Below are 16857 nucleotides of genomic sequence, written 5' to 3'. Positions count from 1 at the left end.
CTAGGAGTCCAGGAGCCCTCGGGGGGGTGTCCGACTGCCCCAGAGGCGGAAGAGGCTCCCGCCACCACCACTGCGCTCACCAGCTGAGCCTGACTTCTGGCTGAGCTGCGCTCCTTCGTGGGAACACAATGACCAGCAGGGGGCAGCTCCTGCATTGAGCGTCGGCCCTCTGGTGGCCAGTGCATGTCATAAAGACCAGTAGTTCCGCCATTCAGTCGATTTGCATATTAGCCTTTTATTATGTAGGATATATAAATGAATGTATCAACAAAACTTTTCTTTGGGTATTAATCAAGTATTTACTGAATCTCTACTACAAAGTGGCATTGTCTTCTGAGTGGGTATACAACAGTAAATGAGACACAGTCCCACCATCAAAGGGTTCATAGTCCAACAAAGGTGAGATTGAGAAAACAAGTATCATGAGTACAGGATGCTACAGAAGCATGGAGGAGACCACACAAGCCCTGCAGAGGAACCACAAAGGCTGTAGACAGGTAAGGGTTCCAGGCCAGAACTTAAGGGCATGTAGAAGTAGCTAAGCAGGAGAGGGGAGGAGAGGAGGGCCAACGTGAAAGAACTGAAAATTGAGAGAATAAAGGCCAGAGACAGATCAGTTATATATAACAAACTAAAAAATTTAAGATCTATCTTAAGGGCAACAGGAAACCACTCGTGTATTTTAAGCAAGAGGGTACCATAACTTTTGCAATTTAGACAGATTTCTGGACTCTACAGTGAAGAATGGTTGGGCCCCAGCCGGTTAGAGCGTCGGCCTGGAGACTGATTCTTCTCATTTCACTGAACCAACACCAGATTAGAAACCTATCTACTCTATTCCCACCTTTGTCAAGGCCTCAGGAGAAGGTAAACTATTTAGGAAAAAACACTAATGTACAGTATCAACTGTTGATAAACTGGAGAAAAGTAAGAAGCAAACCTACTGCATTCATGAAATCGTCATTCTTGAAGAGTATTCTCAGCAGATGGCCCAGCATACACTCTGGATCAGCTCGACCTGCCAAAAGAAGAGGGGAATGAGCAAAGGAAAAGTAAGCCATCCCTGTCAAGCAACTGAGACCTCTGTAATGGCACCCCGGCTGTTATAAATACTATTAAAATACCAAACAAAAAGAAACAAACAAAAAAAGATTCCTTGATAAATTAGATTTCTTAAAATTAAAAGTGACAATATAAAAGCTCACAGTCACATCTCCCAGGTTACTGCCTACATAGAAATGCGGAATTAAATGAGCTCTAGACTAGGCCAGCAATGTTGAATGTATACAAGATCCACAAATGCATACAAGATGTGTACATAAGAATCAGAAAAACCGAAACCAGTTTGGATAGAGCATCAGCCTGCGGACTGAAAGGTCCCACCCAGGTTCGATTCCGGTCTAGGGCATGTACCTTGGTTGCGGGCACATCCCTGTAGGGGGTGTGCAAGAGGCAGCTGATCGATGACTCTCTCACTGATGTTTCTAACTCTCTATCCCTCTCTCTTCCTCTCTGTAAAAAATCAATATATTAAAAAAAAAAAAAAAAAGAATCAGAAAGAGCCTAAAACAAAGAAAAACCCTGACTTCCCAGCCACAGGCAGGTAGAAACACTGCTTTTGGTGGGTGGCCTGGGAAAGACAGGCTTCAAATCCAGTCCCCATTTCAACCACAGTGCCAACAGCAGGAGGGATGTGTCCTCGAACCCGCAGCCATCTCAGGCTGGGGGTAGGAGTGGGAATCCCACTAAGCAACTCTAAAGATACAGTAACCTTGGCTTTGTTTTGTTTTTTGTTTTTCTTTTGTTTTTCTTTTGTTTTAATTAAGGTATTATATGTGTACATATCTTACCATTCCCCTCCCCCATACATGCCCACCCTCCCCAGAGTTTTTCCTCCATTGGTTATGCTAATATGCATGCATACAAGTCCTTAGGCTGATCTCTTATCTCCCACATATCTCCCTAAGTAACCTTGGCTTTGAATTCTGAGCCCCTGGGGAAAGAAATGAGTCTTAGAACCTAAGATTTACCCAACACACAGCCTAAAGGCAAAATAGTTAATGGTTGGGAGAGGTTTGTTTTTAAAAGAGATACTATCTATCTTTAGTTTTCTTTTCAAAACATTAGAGTGAAAAATTTAGTCAAAGGATGAAAAAAAGATGTAAGTTGCTGATATGAAGTTTTTCCCAAGCTGTAATTAGTATCCCAAAGTAATTCACAAAAAAGAAAAATTAGAGAAGAGTATCATAAAAACAGCCGGGACCGGTTTGGCTCAGTGGATAGAGCGTTGGCCTGCAGACTGAAAGGTCCCAGATTCGATTCCGGTCAAGGGCATGTACCTTGGTTGCGGGCACATCCCCAGTGGGGGGATGTACAAGAGGCAGCTGGTCGATGTTTCTCTCTCATCGACGTTTCTAACTCTCTGTCCCTCTCAATCCCTCTCTGTGTAAAAATCAATAAAATATTTTTTTTTTAAAAAAAGAGTATCATAAAAACAAATGAGGACCTCAGATTCCCAACTTTCTATGTTTAGAAATGATGGAACTAAGACCTTATATTTGTTAATAGAATTTAGGGTTAATGACAAATATTGCTTAACATGAGAAGTGGGGAGGAAAAAATTCTTTACATGTCTACTGAAAAAAAGCAAATCTTTCTGTCCCTCCCTTCTACCTCGTTACCATTTAATCCTTCCTAAGGCAGCATCACTAAGTATGATTATCTCTTTTAGTTTTTTTCATAATGTCATACATTAACTAAAATTCTTATTTCACATTTACTTTCATACTCCGTACTCTGATTGCCTCACTGAAAATGTGGTTAAACAGTAAATAAGTCCTCTAAAGTCACAGGTGGGGATGTCGAGGACAGGGCAGCAAGTAACATCCCATAAACACTGGACACTCGATCTGAAATGCCTAACTTACATTTGAGAACAAATGTCTAAGAAACAGACATAAACCCTGCAACGTTCAGGTGGATATATAATGTTCTTATTTTGTAACTCCCATTAATTTTTACTTTCCATATTCTAAATTTCAATTTCTTTCCACAAAGGTCTGGCTCTTGAGAGAGAAAGTCTAGTGCAGTGTAGGCCCCTACATGACTTAAGCTTTACCCACTGCTTATCTACCTCAGAGAGAACGTGAAATAGCAGTCTTGAGTTCCATATAGCAAATTCCATGCCAAAGCAGGTTAGGTTGTCATGACTCTAATTAAATCACCCCAAAATAAAACCAAATCATGACAGGGCATATTTAGCTGTCCAAACACTAAAGCAGACATCAAGAAATCTGTTTATTATTCAAGTATCAACTTCATAAAAAAGCAAGGCACTGAATGCATTCTCAACCGGGAATGTGGTTGAGAATGCATTCAGTGCATTGCTAGAAAGGTAAAGGCACAGACATTTTTTGGCTTAAAAGTCAGAAAGAAAAAACATTTTTCTCTTTTTAAGGCTCTGTAATCACACCAAATGAGTCAATAAAGTATACATACATTTATTTGATGTGTAAATATTATAAGTTATTTCCATTTTCCCAGAAATTTATTTTTCCTCACTGCTCCAACCTTGAGCAATATTTTAACAAATATTAGGTCTTAAAACTTAGCATGAAATATGCTATTTCAATTGAAAACTATTTTCTAAAAGCAATTTTCTTTTGTAAGGAAATTAGAGCCACATTTAAGAGAACACAGGTCTCACCAGGATGTCGATCATCAAATGGGTCTGGATCCCCCTTACGATATTCTTCAGTTTCTTTTTCAATCAATTCAGACATCCTAGCACAAAGGGAAGACAGGGTCAACTCTAGACAAGCGTATAAAAACATGTACCACCACCTACAATAGTCAACTAAGTGTAAATAAAAGCAAAAAGTTAGGAAAGGGGCGTTTTTCTGATGAACAGATCTAAGCAACCATCTTATAGAACAATCTCTACTCCAAGATCATTCCTCTCCCTTTCCCGCCTCAAAAAATAGCACACACCTCCACTGTCATCCCTCAGAGCCAAAAGTCTAGGAGTCATCATTAAACCCTCGTTTTTTCCTCATCCCCCACAATTCCTGTTAGTCCTACCTTCCAAATACCTCTCAACTTCAATTATTTCTCCAAATCTTGCCCATCCAGTCCTGTCCAGACCTCCATCATCAACTGCCTGGACTGCTTGCACTGGTCTCGCTTTTTTGCTTCCGTGCTTGACCCGACAATTCATCCTCCAACCTCCAATGACTCACCCCAATAACTGAGCACTATCATGGCTTAGAATAATCTAGATTCTGTCTGCATCTCTGACCACTTCTCCTCCACTCCTCTTTCACTAAGCTGCAGTAGCATGCCCTTCTCTGATTTTCAAACAGTCCAAGTTCATTACTGGTTCAGGGCCTTTCTTTGCGCTGTTGCCTCAGCCTACAACATTCATTCCCCACGTAAGCAGCCACTCATCTTCTCTCTCTTACTATAGATATTTTGCCTATTCCACAGTTTCATATAAACAGAATCCTTACACTCTTTTTATATCTGGCTACTTTCACAGAATATGTCTTAGTTTTTGTTTTGTTTTTTATCTTATATCGATTTGAGAGAGAGTGAAAAAGCAAGAGAGAGCGAAAAAGAGTCCCTTTGCATTCATGCATTCTTTTTGAAACAAGAAAATCACTTTAAAAAAATTTTTTTTTAAATCACTTTTTAAAGAAATATATTTTTATTGATTTCAGAGAGGGAGCGAGAGAATCATTGATTGGCTGCCTCCTGCACGCCCCTTACTGGGGATCCAGCCCATAACCTGGCCATGTGCCCTTGACCAGAATCAAACCCGAACCCTCCAGTCTGTAGGCTGATGATACTCTATACAGTGAATCAAACGGGCTAGGGCAAGAGAACCCTAAGCAAGTTTGACACTATAATCTACTATAATGACAATCAAATACAAAGCTGTCCCACCCTCCAATATCTAGATGCTATCCTAACTCAAACTCTCCTATATGTTTCATTTCCACAAAACCATACTTCCTAGTCTTAGGGTTAAGCTCCCTGCAAAAATTCTTACCCACTCTAGTATATTTTCCCCACCAATACTCAGAATTATTTCTACTCTATCTTTCCTTCTAAACTGAAAATTATCTTTGCCACAAAAGGCAGTTACGGTACACAAAATATATGTAAAATTACATAAGACCTACTAGAATCTCCAGTTGAAACTAAGCAATATAGCACAATAGAAATTAAAAACAAGGATTTGGGAGCCAGATTGCCAGGGTCCAAACCTTTCACTAACCGTGTGTCCAATTACTTAACCTGTCTGTGCCTCATTTGTAAAATGATGGTAACAGTACCTATTCCTTGAGGTTTAGTTAATATATGTACTCTGCTTAAAACAAAGCCTGATATGTGAAAGCTATTTAGGTGTTGTTACTATTAAAAATGAGAATCAGCCGGAGCCGGTTTGGCTCAATGGATGGGACGTCGGCTTAGGGACTGGAAGGTCCCGGGTTCGATTCCTGTCAAGGGCATGTACCTTGGTTGCAGGCACATCCCCAGTAGAGGGTGTGCAAGAGGCAGCTGATCGATGACTCTCTCTCACTGATGTTTCTAACTCTCTATCTCTCCTCCTTCCTCTCTGTACAAAATCAATAAAATATATTTTAAAAAATAAAATGAAAATGAGAATCAAAGACAAACAGAAAATAACTAAGGTAGATACTGACTGGCCCAGGGCAGGACGGAGCCTTCTGGAGGTGCTACACAAATTCTACAACTTGATCTGGATGACGGTTTTACAAGTAAAAAAATCCATCAAGCAAAGTACTTTACAATATATAAGTTTATTTCAATAATGCGGATTAAGTTCACACAGCTTGGCCCAATGCCAGGCCCTTTTTACAGAACCAAGTCAAAGGCTTGATATAATAAACAAACTAACATAAAAAATAAAATCAATTAAAGTTATAAACAGCGGTACATTTTTCTTAGGAAAACTGCCAAAAGAGCATAAAAAAGTAGTGGTCAATAAAAGAGTAAATAGGCCTGTAATTCATTTCCTGCTTCTTCCTTTTAAAAAACAAAATTGTATGTATTGATTTTAAAGAGAGGACGGGGGGAGAGAGAGGAGGAGGGAGGGAACATGGATTTGTTCCACTTGTTTATGCATTCGTTGGTGGCTTCTTGTATGTGGCTTGACCTGAAATAGAACTGGCAACCTTGGCGTGCCTGGACAGCACTCTAACCAACCCATCCACACAGCCAGGTCCTCTGCTTCTCAGGAAACATGCCAATACCCCCACCTGCAGCACTGAGGAGCGGGGAAACATGCAGGGACCAAGGACTCTCTGGTGCACTAACAGACCCCTTTGGAGGCGGTGGAAGTTGCCCCGATCTAAAACAAACTAGACTTGTGAATTCATCCTCCAGTCCTCAGACCCTCTAACCTTAAAGATCTTTTTAGGATTTCACTCCATACCACTTTCCACTCCGGTCTTCTATTGCCCCTCCACTCTGGTGGGGCCCATTTCCTCGCTGCTACAAACTATGCCAGTCCCTTCTCTCCTCAATGCCTTTGCAGTCACCTTTTCCACATTTTCTAGAAAACCTATTTCTCTGCTTTTCATCAAGCTATATTCTACCACCTTTCAAATCCCTTTTCCAAGGAAACTTTACCTCATCCTGTACTGGAAAGCCCACTGGAATTGGAGTTAAAACCAGGATTCTAGCCTTAGATTTCCACTATCTGGCTATGCGGCTTTCCCAAGAAGCTCTGAGGACGGCTTTAACAATATAACTCTCAGTGATACTTTTAGTAACAAATGAGGAAGTTGAGATTCAGAGAAGTGTCTCATTGAGTTCTGACACACAAAAGGTCTTCTAATATTTGTTGAGTGAATAAAAGAAACTGACTCATTCAAGTTCTTTCCATTCTCATAACCTCCACAATATTTATGAACAATACTTTCAATATTTTCAATACTTGTGAAAGTAAGTGCCAGATTTAGCATTTATTTTGTACTATTCTGCATTGTTTCTTATCCATTAGTTGCTTCCGAGAAGTTAGCACCTTGAACATAGGACCTCTATTTTAGGTTTTGCATTGCTGAATAACTTAGCATAGTGACAATTATGATCAATAACGATAGATGTGAAATAGCCTTGAAGAATAAAACATTTGAATTTTTTTTTTGAGTATATGTGTTTGATAAAATTTTTAGAGCAATTAAGTGATCCCCACTTATGATTCTCTCCTTCTTTCAATTACATCAATAATCCACATATTAACTGCACAAAATTCACTTGTTGGCTGCATTTCAAGTATCTTGTGATTAGTTCTTAATCCCCAATGCCTCTACAAATTACACCCCCTTCCCACCAGTCAACAACTGTCCTTAAAAAAAACCTCTGTACTTTCACATGTTCCCCATGTATCAGAGCAGTTATGAACAAATGCATTTATCTCTGTTTAAGCTTTCATTAGATCAGTTTTCTTTATCCCTAAAAAATAGATCACTGGCTCTGGACAGGTGACTCAGTTGATCAGAGCGTAGTCCTGACACACCAGACATTAGAAAATACGGTACTACTCCTTCCTGAAAGAAATAACACTCTGAAGCAGAAAAAGGAGGTGGGGGCCAAATGTAAGTGGCCTCATAAACCATTCTAAAAAGTTTACATTTTAGCCCTGGTCAGTTAGGTCGTCCTCCCTATATGCCAAGGTTGCAGCTTTGATGTCTGGTAGAGCACATGTAAGAATCAACCAATGACTGCATAAACAGTGAAACAAAAAATCATTGTTTCTCTCTCTTTCCCTCCCCCCCTTCCTCTTCTCTCTCTCTCTCTCTGAAATCAATTTAGAAAATAAAATAAGATGCTTATATTTTATTCTGCAGGAAAACAGGAACCAGGAAAGAATCAGGAACTGAGAGAGGACAATCGGATTTGTGTATGGAAAGGTGAATTTTTGCCAAAGGGGAGGGTGTGTTGGAGAGGGTAAGCTGGACACGGGGATGACAAACCGGCCTCAGGGCCAGGCAGGACCAGCTGATGCCTAATGAGGAAAGCAGTGCCGGGCTGGTGAAGAGGAGGAAGCAGAATCCTCAGAGCACGATGGCTCAATTGTGCTGGTAGAGGAATACACTAAAGAGGATGGTTTTCAGTTTTTTAGGTTAAAGCCATTTACTCCAAGGCATGGAATAAGCTGTGAACAGGAGGGAGGAAGGATGAAGACTATAAACTCTATTTTGGACATGGTACGTTTTAGGTGTCTGTGCAATACACAGGTAAAGATGTGTGAAACGAACAGCTGAGAAATGTATCTGAGATTTAAAAAAGAGGGGTCTGAAGTAAAAGTAGAGATTTGAAAGTTAACATAGGAATAATGTTTTAAGTCATGTATGGAGATGAAACCATCTTGGTAGAAAACTTACATGAATGGAAAAGAAAACCACCAACAAGCCCCGCACTTAAAACGCAGGCAGAACAGGCCCGGCCGGCATGGCTCAGTGGTTGAGCGGCAACCTATGAACCAGGAGGTTCAATCCCCAGAAGGGTGCGTGGAGGAGGCAGCTGATCAGTGATTCTCACTCATCATTGATGTTTCTATCTCTCTCTCCCATTCTCTCCCTCTCCCTTCTTTTCTGAAATCAATTAACAGGGGACACACACACACACACACACACACATAGAAGAACTTACAGAGGAGAATGACAAAAGGCCTGAGAGGAAAGGTAAGAAACTTAAGGAGGGATGGGAGGGGGGAGAGATTAACTAAGGAATTTATATGCATATATGCATAATCTATGAAGGTGTGGAAGGGGCAGGTTCGGAATGGAGGGGGTCAATGGGAAAAAAGGGGGGGACATCTGTAATACTTTCAACAATAAAGATACATTTTTTTAATTAAATTTAAAAGAAAGGAATGTAAAGAGCTTCAAGAAGTAGGAAGATAAAGACTAGTTTTGAAAGGGAAATAAATGGATTCAGAATTCATAGTTAAGGTGAAATGTTCCTCTCTCTCCTAATAGTGGTACAGTATATAAAATTATACTATTCTACAAGTTTTCCTTCTTTAAAAAGTAACTTTTTAAATAATTGATTGTTCATACCTGGTAAGAAGAGGTACCATGTCCTGCCCACTGCCATGTTCCTTTTCCCACTGCTCCAGCAGGGTAGTGAGCTCCGCTTTAGAGTCCACATGTACCGCTACCGTAGTCATGGCTTGGCCTAAGGAAGCAAAAATAATAATAAAGACAAACAAACCTGACCCACTTCTTACAAAATGTTTCTCTCTCTCCCTTTATCCCCCCTTCCTCTCCCTCTCTCTCTGAAATCAATTTAGAAAATAAAAAGAAGATGCTTTTATTTTATTCTGTAGGAAAACAGGAACCAGGGAAAAGAAAGGAATAAGCAAGCATAGGAAATAATTAAAAGCATGAAAATGTTAACCCGTTAGAAAATGTCTGATTGTGATCCAGTGAGAAACGTGGGGTTGGGAGCCTGGATAATCACGCATCAAGTCATGATGAGCAAGTCGTCACCTCTCAGCTTCAGTTCACTCAACGTCAAATTAGATAGAGACACAGACTGAAATCATGACTCTTAAACTTTTTAGGATCAGGAAACTCCTTGGGAATCAGACAAAAGCTATGGCCCCTTTCACTCCTTAAAGTGTGTATACATAAATGATCCCAGGTCTGGACAGCTGAGCTCCAAAACTTTGAGACTACATTTTTTAAAATACAAACTGTAGCCCTAGCTGGTGTGGCTCAGTGGATAGAGCATAAGCCTGCAGACTGAAGGGTCCTAGGTTCAATTCCAGTCAAGGGCACATGCCCAGGTTGCAGGGTTGAACCTCAGTAGAGGGCGTGCAAGAGGCAGTCGATCGATGATTCTCATCATTGATGTTTCTCTCTCTCTCTTTCTTCTTTCCTCTCCGAAATCAATAAAAATATATTTAAATAAATATAAATAAAAATAATAAAATACAAAATGTGGCAAAAGCAACTCCCCAAAATGTTTTGCTCTTTTAAAGTCTTCGGGGGGGGGGAAGTTCTATGAAAAATAAACATTGCCCTGTTTAAGTCTTAACAAAGTGGACATCATTACCAACGTGAAAGATGGGAAGGAGTATTATAAGCCCATTCGTCCTCGGGCTTCCTAACCTCTCTGGGGCGATTTCTGGAAGGAGGCTGCTGGGCTGAGTGGTCAGCCAGGGGTTATATAAGGACAAGGAGCTGAGGCAGGCCTTGGAGAAGCTGCAGGAGACATACCTACACTGGGAAGAGATGTTTACAAGAGGCTCCAAACGGAATGAGACCCAAATGTTTAGACGGTTTATAGACCAACTTATTGGCCAATGTAGTTTTAGGTTCAAAATGTCAGCTCCTGCCATGCAAAATGTGTTCTTTTCATTGAAATAGCAACCATTTTATAAAGAGCTTCACACCAGGAAGGGATTACTAGCTGATCTAGGATTACTGCTCACTTTTCTAATGATACCCACCATAAGGCCAAAAGAAGTACGTAAAAGTATCTAAAATGTAAATGTTTGCATTTTAATAATGTAGAGAGAGTTCTAGTAGTAGTGATTCATGTCATCTGGATTACTCATAAATCCAAAGAACAAACACTTCCAAAAACAAAAAGATTAAAATTAAATTAAAAGTTACAAAAGGAAATACTGCTGGTATGACCAACAAATATAGAGCTCTGACCTTAAGAAAACCCAGGCTGTATTTTTTACTGTAATTACTAACTATACATGCATTTTTAAAAATAAATTTCTTGGAATTTTACCTTTACAAAAAAGTTGCAAAGATAGAACTCCTGCATACTCCTCACCCAGTTCGGTTTCCTCTGTTACCATCCTATCTTATAGTGGTACAATGTCAAAAATTACGAAACCCAATGTTGGTACATTGCTACTAACTAAACTCCAGACATGATTCACATTTCTCCAGTTTTTCCATTCATGTCCATTTTTTGTTCCAAGATCTCACCCAACTGGCACTGAGTTGTCGCTTCCCTAGTGTCCTCTGGTCTGAGTCCTTCCTTGTTTTTCATGACCTTCACAATCTTGAGAAGTATTTGCCAAGGGGGTTGGGTGAACCAAAAATGTAACCAAACATTTACAGAATAACATCAATCCTTAAATCCTTTCCAAAAAATACAATAGGAGCCAAAACCGGTTTAGCTCAGTGGATAGAGCGTCAGTCTGCGGACTGAAAGGTCCCGGGTTCAATTCCGGTCAAGGGCATGTACCTTGGTTGCAGGCACATCCCCAGTGGGGGGGGTGCAGGAGGCAGCTGATCGATGGTTCTCTCTCATCGATGTTTCTAACTCTCTATCCCTCTCTCTTCCTCTCTGTAAAAAATCAATAAAATATATTTTTTTAAAAATACTACAAGAGGCACCATTTTTTCCTAATTTATTCCACAAAGCCAGCATCACCCCATACCAAAAAAGATAAAACATCACAAGAAAACTCAAGACCAGTATATTTTATGGAAATAAGTGCAAAAATCCTCAACAAAATATTAGCAAGCTGATACAGCGGCATGTAAAGAGGCTTATATACCATAACCAAGTGGGATTTCTTCCAAAAATGCAAAAGTGCCTCTACATATGAAAACCAATTAATATAACACACACATTATAATACATATAATGTGTATAATATAATACACAAACAGAATGAAGGAGAAAAAATGATCATTTGATACAGAAAAATCGCTAGGCAAAATCCAACACCCTTTTGTGATAAAAACAAACAAACCAACAACAACAAACAATAAACTGGGAACAGAGGAGAACTTCCTCAACCTGGTAAAGGGCTTTTCTTAAAAACCCACAGCTAGCATTATGCTCAATGCCGAAATACTGAAAGCTTTCCCTCTGAATCAGAAACCAGACAAGAATGTCTGTCCACTTTCACCTATCAAACACTGTACTGGAGTTCTAACCAGAGCAATTAATCAAGAAAAAGCAATAAAAGGCATCCGAGAAAAGAAAAAGTAAAATTATCTTTATTCACAAATTATATCATCCTATATATAGAAAATCCTAAAAGAATCCACCAAAAAACTATTAAGCAAGCAAATTAGCAAAGTACAGCTACAGGGTACAATGTCAATACACAAAAATTAGTTGTATTGCTATATAGTAGTAGTAAACAATACAAATATGAAATAAATAAAACACTTTCAGCTCAGCCAACATGGCTCAGTGTTTGAGTGTCGACCTTTGAACCAGAAGATCATGGTTCAACTCTCAGTCAGACCTAGCTGGTTTGGTTCAGTGGACAGTGTGTCAGCCTATGGACTAAATGGTCCTGGGTTCGATTTGTCAGGGGACATGCCTGGTTTCCGGCTCGGTCCCCAGTAGGGGGTGTGCAGGAGGCAGCCATCAATGATACTCTCTCATAATTTATGTTTCTACCCTCTCTCCCTCTCTGAAATAAAACATATAGTAAAATATAATGAAATAATAAAAATCTTTAAAGTTATTCCACTTAAAAAAAATTTTCCCTGTCAGAGGACAACAAATCAATATTTCTTGCTCTCTCTGTGTCTCTCTCCCTCTCTTCCTTCCTCTCTCTCTAAAATCAAATTTTAAAAATTAAAATTAAACAAATGTTAAACATAGAACTGCCATCTGATCCAGCGATTCCTCTCCAATGCATATGCCCAAACAAATTGAAAATAGGTATTCAAATAACTGTACACAAATGTTCAAAGCAGCATATTCACACTAGCAAAAAGGTGGAACCAGCTGCAGATGTCCATCACTGAGTGAATAAACAAAATGTGGTATGTCCTTAAAATGCATTATTACTCAGCCACAGAAAGGAATGAAGTACTGAGACATGTTATAGTATGGATGAATCTTGAAAACCATATGCTAAATGAAAGACACCAGACAAAAGGTCACATACTGGATGATTCTATTTATATGAAATATTCAGAATAGGTAACTCCATCTACAGAAAGTTGCCTAGTGGTTGGCAGGGGGTTGGGATGGAGGAAATAGGAAATGACTCCTTATAATATAAGGCTTTTATAGAGCTTCTTTGGGGAATGATGAAAATATCTTCAAACTAAAAGAGGTGATGGCTGCACAATACTCAATATACCAAATGTCACTGAATTACATGCACTTTAAAATTGGTAATGGTTAATTTATGGTATATGAATTTTATAATCTTTTTAATGGAAAAAAGTTCTATAAGGAAATACCTTTTGGAAAACAATCAGCCTAATGAGCACATAAAGGCAAAGTTTAAAAAAAAATACTATCTCTAATAAAGGTCAACTCAGTCTGCAACCCCCCACTCCCCAGCGCCGGCCGGGAGATATTATTTTTATTTATTTTTTAAAATATATTTTGATTTTTTACAGAGAGGAAGAGAGAGGGATAGAAAGTTAGAAACATCGATGAGAAAGAATCATCAATCAGCTGCCTTCTGCACCCCTCCTACTAAGGATGTGCCCGCAAGCAAGGGACATGCCCTTGACCGGAATCGAACCTGGGACCTTTCAGTCCTCAGGCCGTACCTTGGTTGTGGGCACATCCCCAATGGGGGGTGTGCGGAAGACAGCTGATTGATGTTTCTCTCATCAATGTTTCTAACTATCTCTCTCCCTTCCTCTCTGAAATCAATAAAGATATATTTAAAAGTAAAATAAAATGAGGAAGAGAAAAATCAGGGAAAAAAATTTTTTTAATGATTTCCTACATATCCCCCACATTCTCTTAGCTCCTTTTAAAAATTTTTTATTATCTTTATTGGGGTGACTCTGTTAATAAAAGTACTATAATGTATCATCTGTCTATCGTACTGTGTGTTCTCACCACCCCAAGTCTCTCTTAGCTCAACATCCACACATATAAAACCCAAATCTTGACAGCATCAAGCAAATCGATCCCTAAAGAGCCTAAACACACAAGCTTACATAAACCATAAAGGTCAACTCCAGTAAACCAGAAAATTACAGGACCACACTGGCCGTGCACCTCTCACGCTCCACGAACAAAGCGTTCCGAACAGAAAGATGCTGCTGGCGTCGTTAAAACTTCAGACTAATTAAAAGCCTTCCCTGAAAGCAGAGGTGGGGTGGGGGGAGGAGAGACAACGCGATGCGGACAGGGCCGGTCATGTGGGACTCGGAGCACCGCCACTGAGGCTGCAAAGCTGCTTCACCGAATGCGGAGCCCGCGCGCTAACCCTGCACCGGAGGAGGAAGCCGTCCAGGCCGAGGAGACGGCGTTCGGCCTGTGACCCCCCCGCCCGGGGGGAAACGGCGGGGACCCACGGAAACGCGCTCCCGGGCGGCGCGGCCCGCGTTCCGAGGTCCGGCTCCCGCCGCAGGACCGCGCCGCCGGCCCCCGCCCCTCCGCGGGGTGGGGCGGGAGGAGTGCCCGGAAGGCCCGCCCCGCCGGCGGGGGCAGGGGAGGGCGCTCCCGCCCAGGTGACTGGAGCCGGAGGCGGGGACAGGGTGGGAAGGGGGCCGCCGTACGGAGGGGAAGATGGAGCCCCCCAGGCCGTACGGAACGGAGCCTGGGTGGTGGGGAGGGAAGAGGTGACTCGGGGGACGAGAGGGCCCCCCCCTGCAGGTAGGGGCGGGCACACCCCCCCTCCGCTCAGGGCGGAAGAGTGCCGCTGGCGGAGCCGCTTTCGCGGAACGGGGGGGAACGCGGAGGCCCCGCCCCCGAGCCCAGAACCTGGAGGAGGAAACGTCCTGTCAGGCCCGGCGCCCGGCCTCCCCGGCGGCCCGGCCCGCCCCCTTCCCGCCGGCGGCCCAGGCAGGTGCCGCCCCTCCCCCAGCCCGGCGCCCACTCTCCCGCCCGCCGGGCCACGCGCCCCATCTCCTCGCGCTTCAGCCAGCGACCTGCCTCCCTCCCCGACCCACTCACCTTCCCTGGCGGCTCCGCCGCTCCCCCCGACCCGGCCAGCGGCCACAGTTCACACACACCGCCTCAGGTCCCGCACTCTCCCTCACACACACAGCGCGACCAAGGCTCGGGAGCGGCCCACATATTATGCGTCACCGGCGCGCTACGTGCTTCGTGCGCGCGCGCGCGCGCGCCGCCCCTACTTGGCGCGAGGATCGCTCGGGACAGGCGGGGGGAGCGCGAGCGGCGGGACCCGGTCCGACTCCGCAGCCGCCTGGGAAATGAAGTTCCGCTTCTAGGGCCTGGGCCCTTCTGGCTTAATTGGCGCATGCGCACTCGGCCCCAACGTATTGACTTCTGGGATTTGTAGTTTTGGGCTTCACGCGAACTGCCGTGTCCTGATTGGCTTCTTCAGAAGGCGGAAGCGAAAAATGAGGAGGAACTGGAGTCCGTCCCAGCCAGCGGTAGAAACGCTTGCTTCCTTCTCAGTACTTATCACGCCCCCTGTGACTGGGCAGAGCTTTTGATCCGTTCTGCCATTTGCAGCATCATTAACATCCCAGGATCTAAGACAATACTTCCCACAAGCACATCAGAAATCACATCCCCCACTAAACAGAAGGCTGTTTTTTCTTTGTCTTTCTGTTCAAGGCCTAGTCTGTGGAATCAATATTTATCACACACACAAAACATTAATAACAACAACAACAAAAGCTAGCCTGATTGCTGGGTCTCTTTTTGCGGGGGGGGAAGGGAGTGGCAGGGGGAAGTCTCTTGATTCCATTCTCCACTGCACCCCATCCCCTTCTTTCCAGAAAAGAGGTCTCCCACCTTTACTTAAGTGTGTAACTGGAACAACTGCTCAAGCACCAGACTCTAGAATGTGGGGTGGCAGTGCCACAGACGGGTCTCCTCTCTGCTTCCCTTCCTCCTCCCATGACACACAGCTCTCTTCTCTGTGCTTCTGGAACTTTGCCTGGATCAATAGCTATATCAATAGTGGCCACTATCCTTTCCTTTGACTTTACAGCAGGCTCAGCTCTGAGCCAAGTGTTCTACCAACACTGTTCCATATAACCTTCACTAGCACCCCGCAGAGACACAGTCAGCCGCCAGCACAGGTGAGACGTCTGCGTGCAGAGAGGAATGAGGCCCAGGGTCGTGGGTCCAGGGGCTGGAGGTGTAACTTTCCCAGGCCTGGCCACCAGCACTCCTTCCACGGACTTTCTTGCCGTATTTCCCTGGGCCATAAACCCAAATGCATAAGAATGGAGTGTTCAGCCTCCATTCCTTTAGATTTCCTTTCTCTGTCCACGGTTTAGTTAGTGGTGACTTCCACACTGGCTGGGGCCCTGAAAGACAGAGCCCTGATGAGAACACAGGGTCCAGCTCACCGGTTCCTGGCACAGCCTCAGCCTGCCACCAGATGGCACTGTTCCCTTTCAGAAATCCAGTCTGAGGCGGAGTCAGTGATGGGAGGGAGGAAGGGAGGGAAAGAAGAAGGGAGAGAGGGAGGGGTTTTGGAGAAACCAGGGTTCAGGGGGCTGGGGAAACAGAGCAGGAGCTACACAGGACCTGTCTAGAAACTGCTCCCTCCAGAATCTCTATTCTGTAACGTCTACCCTGGACCCCTGCCAACAGCCCCCCACACACATAACCACACACCTGCAGGCACTCCCAGACCCCCCACCCTGAGATGGGCTGCCCAAACATTCCAAGCTTGCTCACTAACACATTTCACAGGATGGGCATGCATGCCAGATCCATGTATTCACGCCTGTGCATTACGCAGCCAACATTCTCCCATGTAAGTACACACGAGCACAAAGCCACAGAAAACCCAGGCCCACATGGCCAGCTTGATCTGGCATATCGCTTCCGAATCACTGGGAAAATATTTCTTTTTTTGAAAGAGGTTTCTTGACCTCTTTGGAAAAACATCTCAAGACTCCGTTCCTCCAGCCCTCCACCTGCCTGTGT

General features: G+C 43.1%; 2 protein-coding genes across 3 annotated transcripts in view; both read right to left on the bottom strand.

Annotated features, from left to right (window-relative positions):
• Positions 1 to 15171, bottom strand: part of DCAF1 (DDB1 and CUL4 associated factor 1) — a 49480-nt gene extending 34309 nt beyond the window's left edge. For both annotated transcript variants that reach the window (XM_084902257.1, XM_084902256.1), the window contains exons 1-4: positions 14899 to 15171; positions 9093 to 9210; positions 3707 to 3783; positions 945 to 1018 (exon numbers count right to left, since the gene is read on the bottom strand). In XM_084902257.1, coding sequence (XP_084758383.1) covers positions 945 to 1018; positions 3707 to 3783; positions 9093 to 9202 — 261 coding nt within the window. In that variant the 5' untranslated portion in view covers positions 9203 to 9210; positions 14899 to 15171. The remainder of the gene's footprint in view (positions 1 to 944; positions 1019 to 3706; positions 3784 to 9092; positions 9211 to 14898) is intronic.
• CISH (cytokine inducible SH2 containing protein) overlaps positions 1 to 16857 on the bottom strand; it is a 262755-nt gene that overhangs the window by 242728 nt on the left and 3170 nt on the right. The window lies entirely within an intron of this gene.

This window comes from Pipistrellus hanaki (assembly GCF_964339955.1).
Source record: "Pipistrellus hanaki genome assembly, chromosome: 13".
NCBI lineage: Eukaryota > Metazoa > Chordata > Mammalia > Chiroptera > Vespertilionidae > Pipistrellus > Pipistrellus hanaki.
This window is presented reverse-complemented; position numbering and strand designations above follow the sequence as displayed.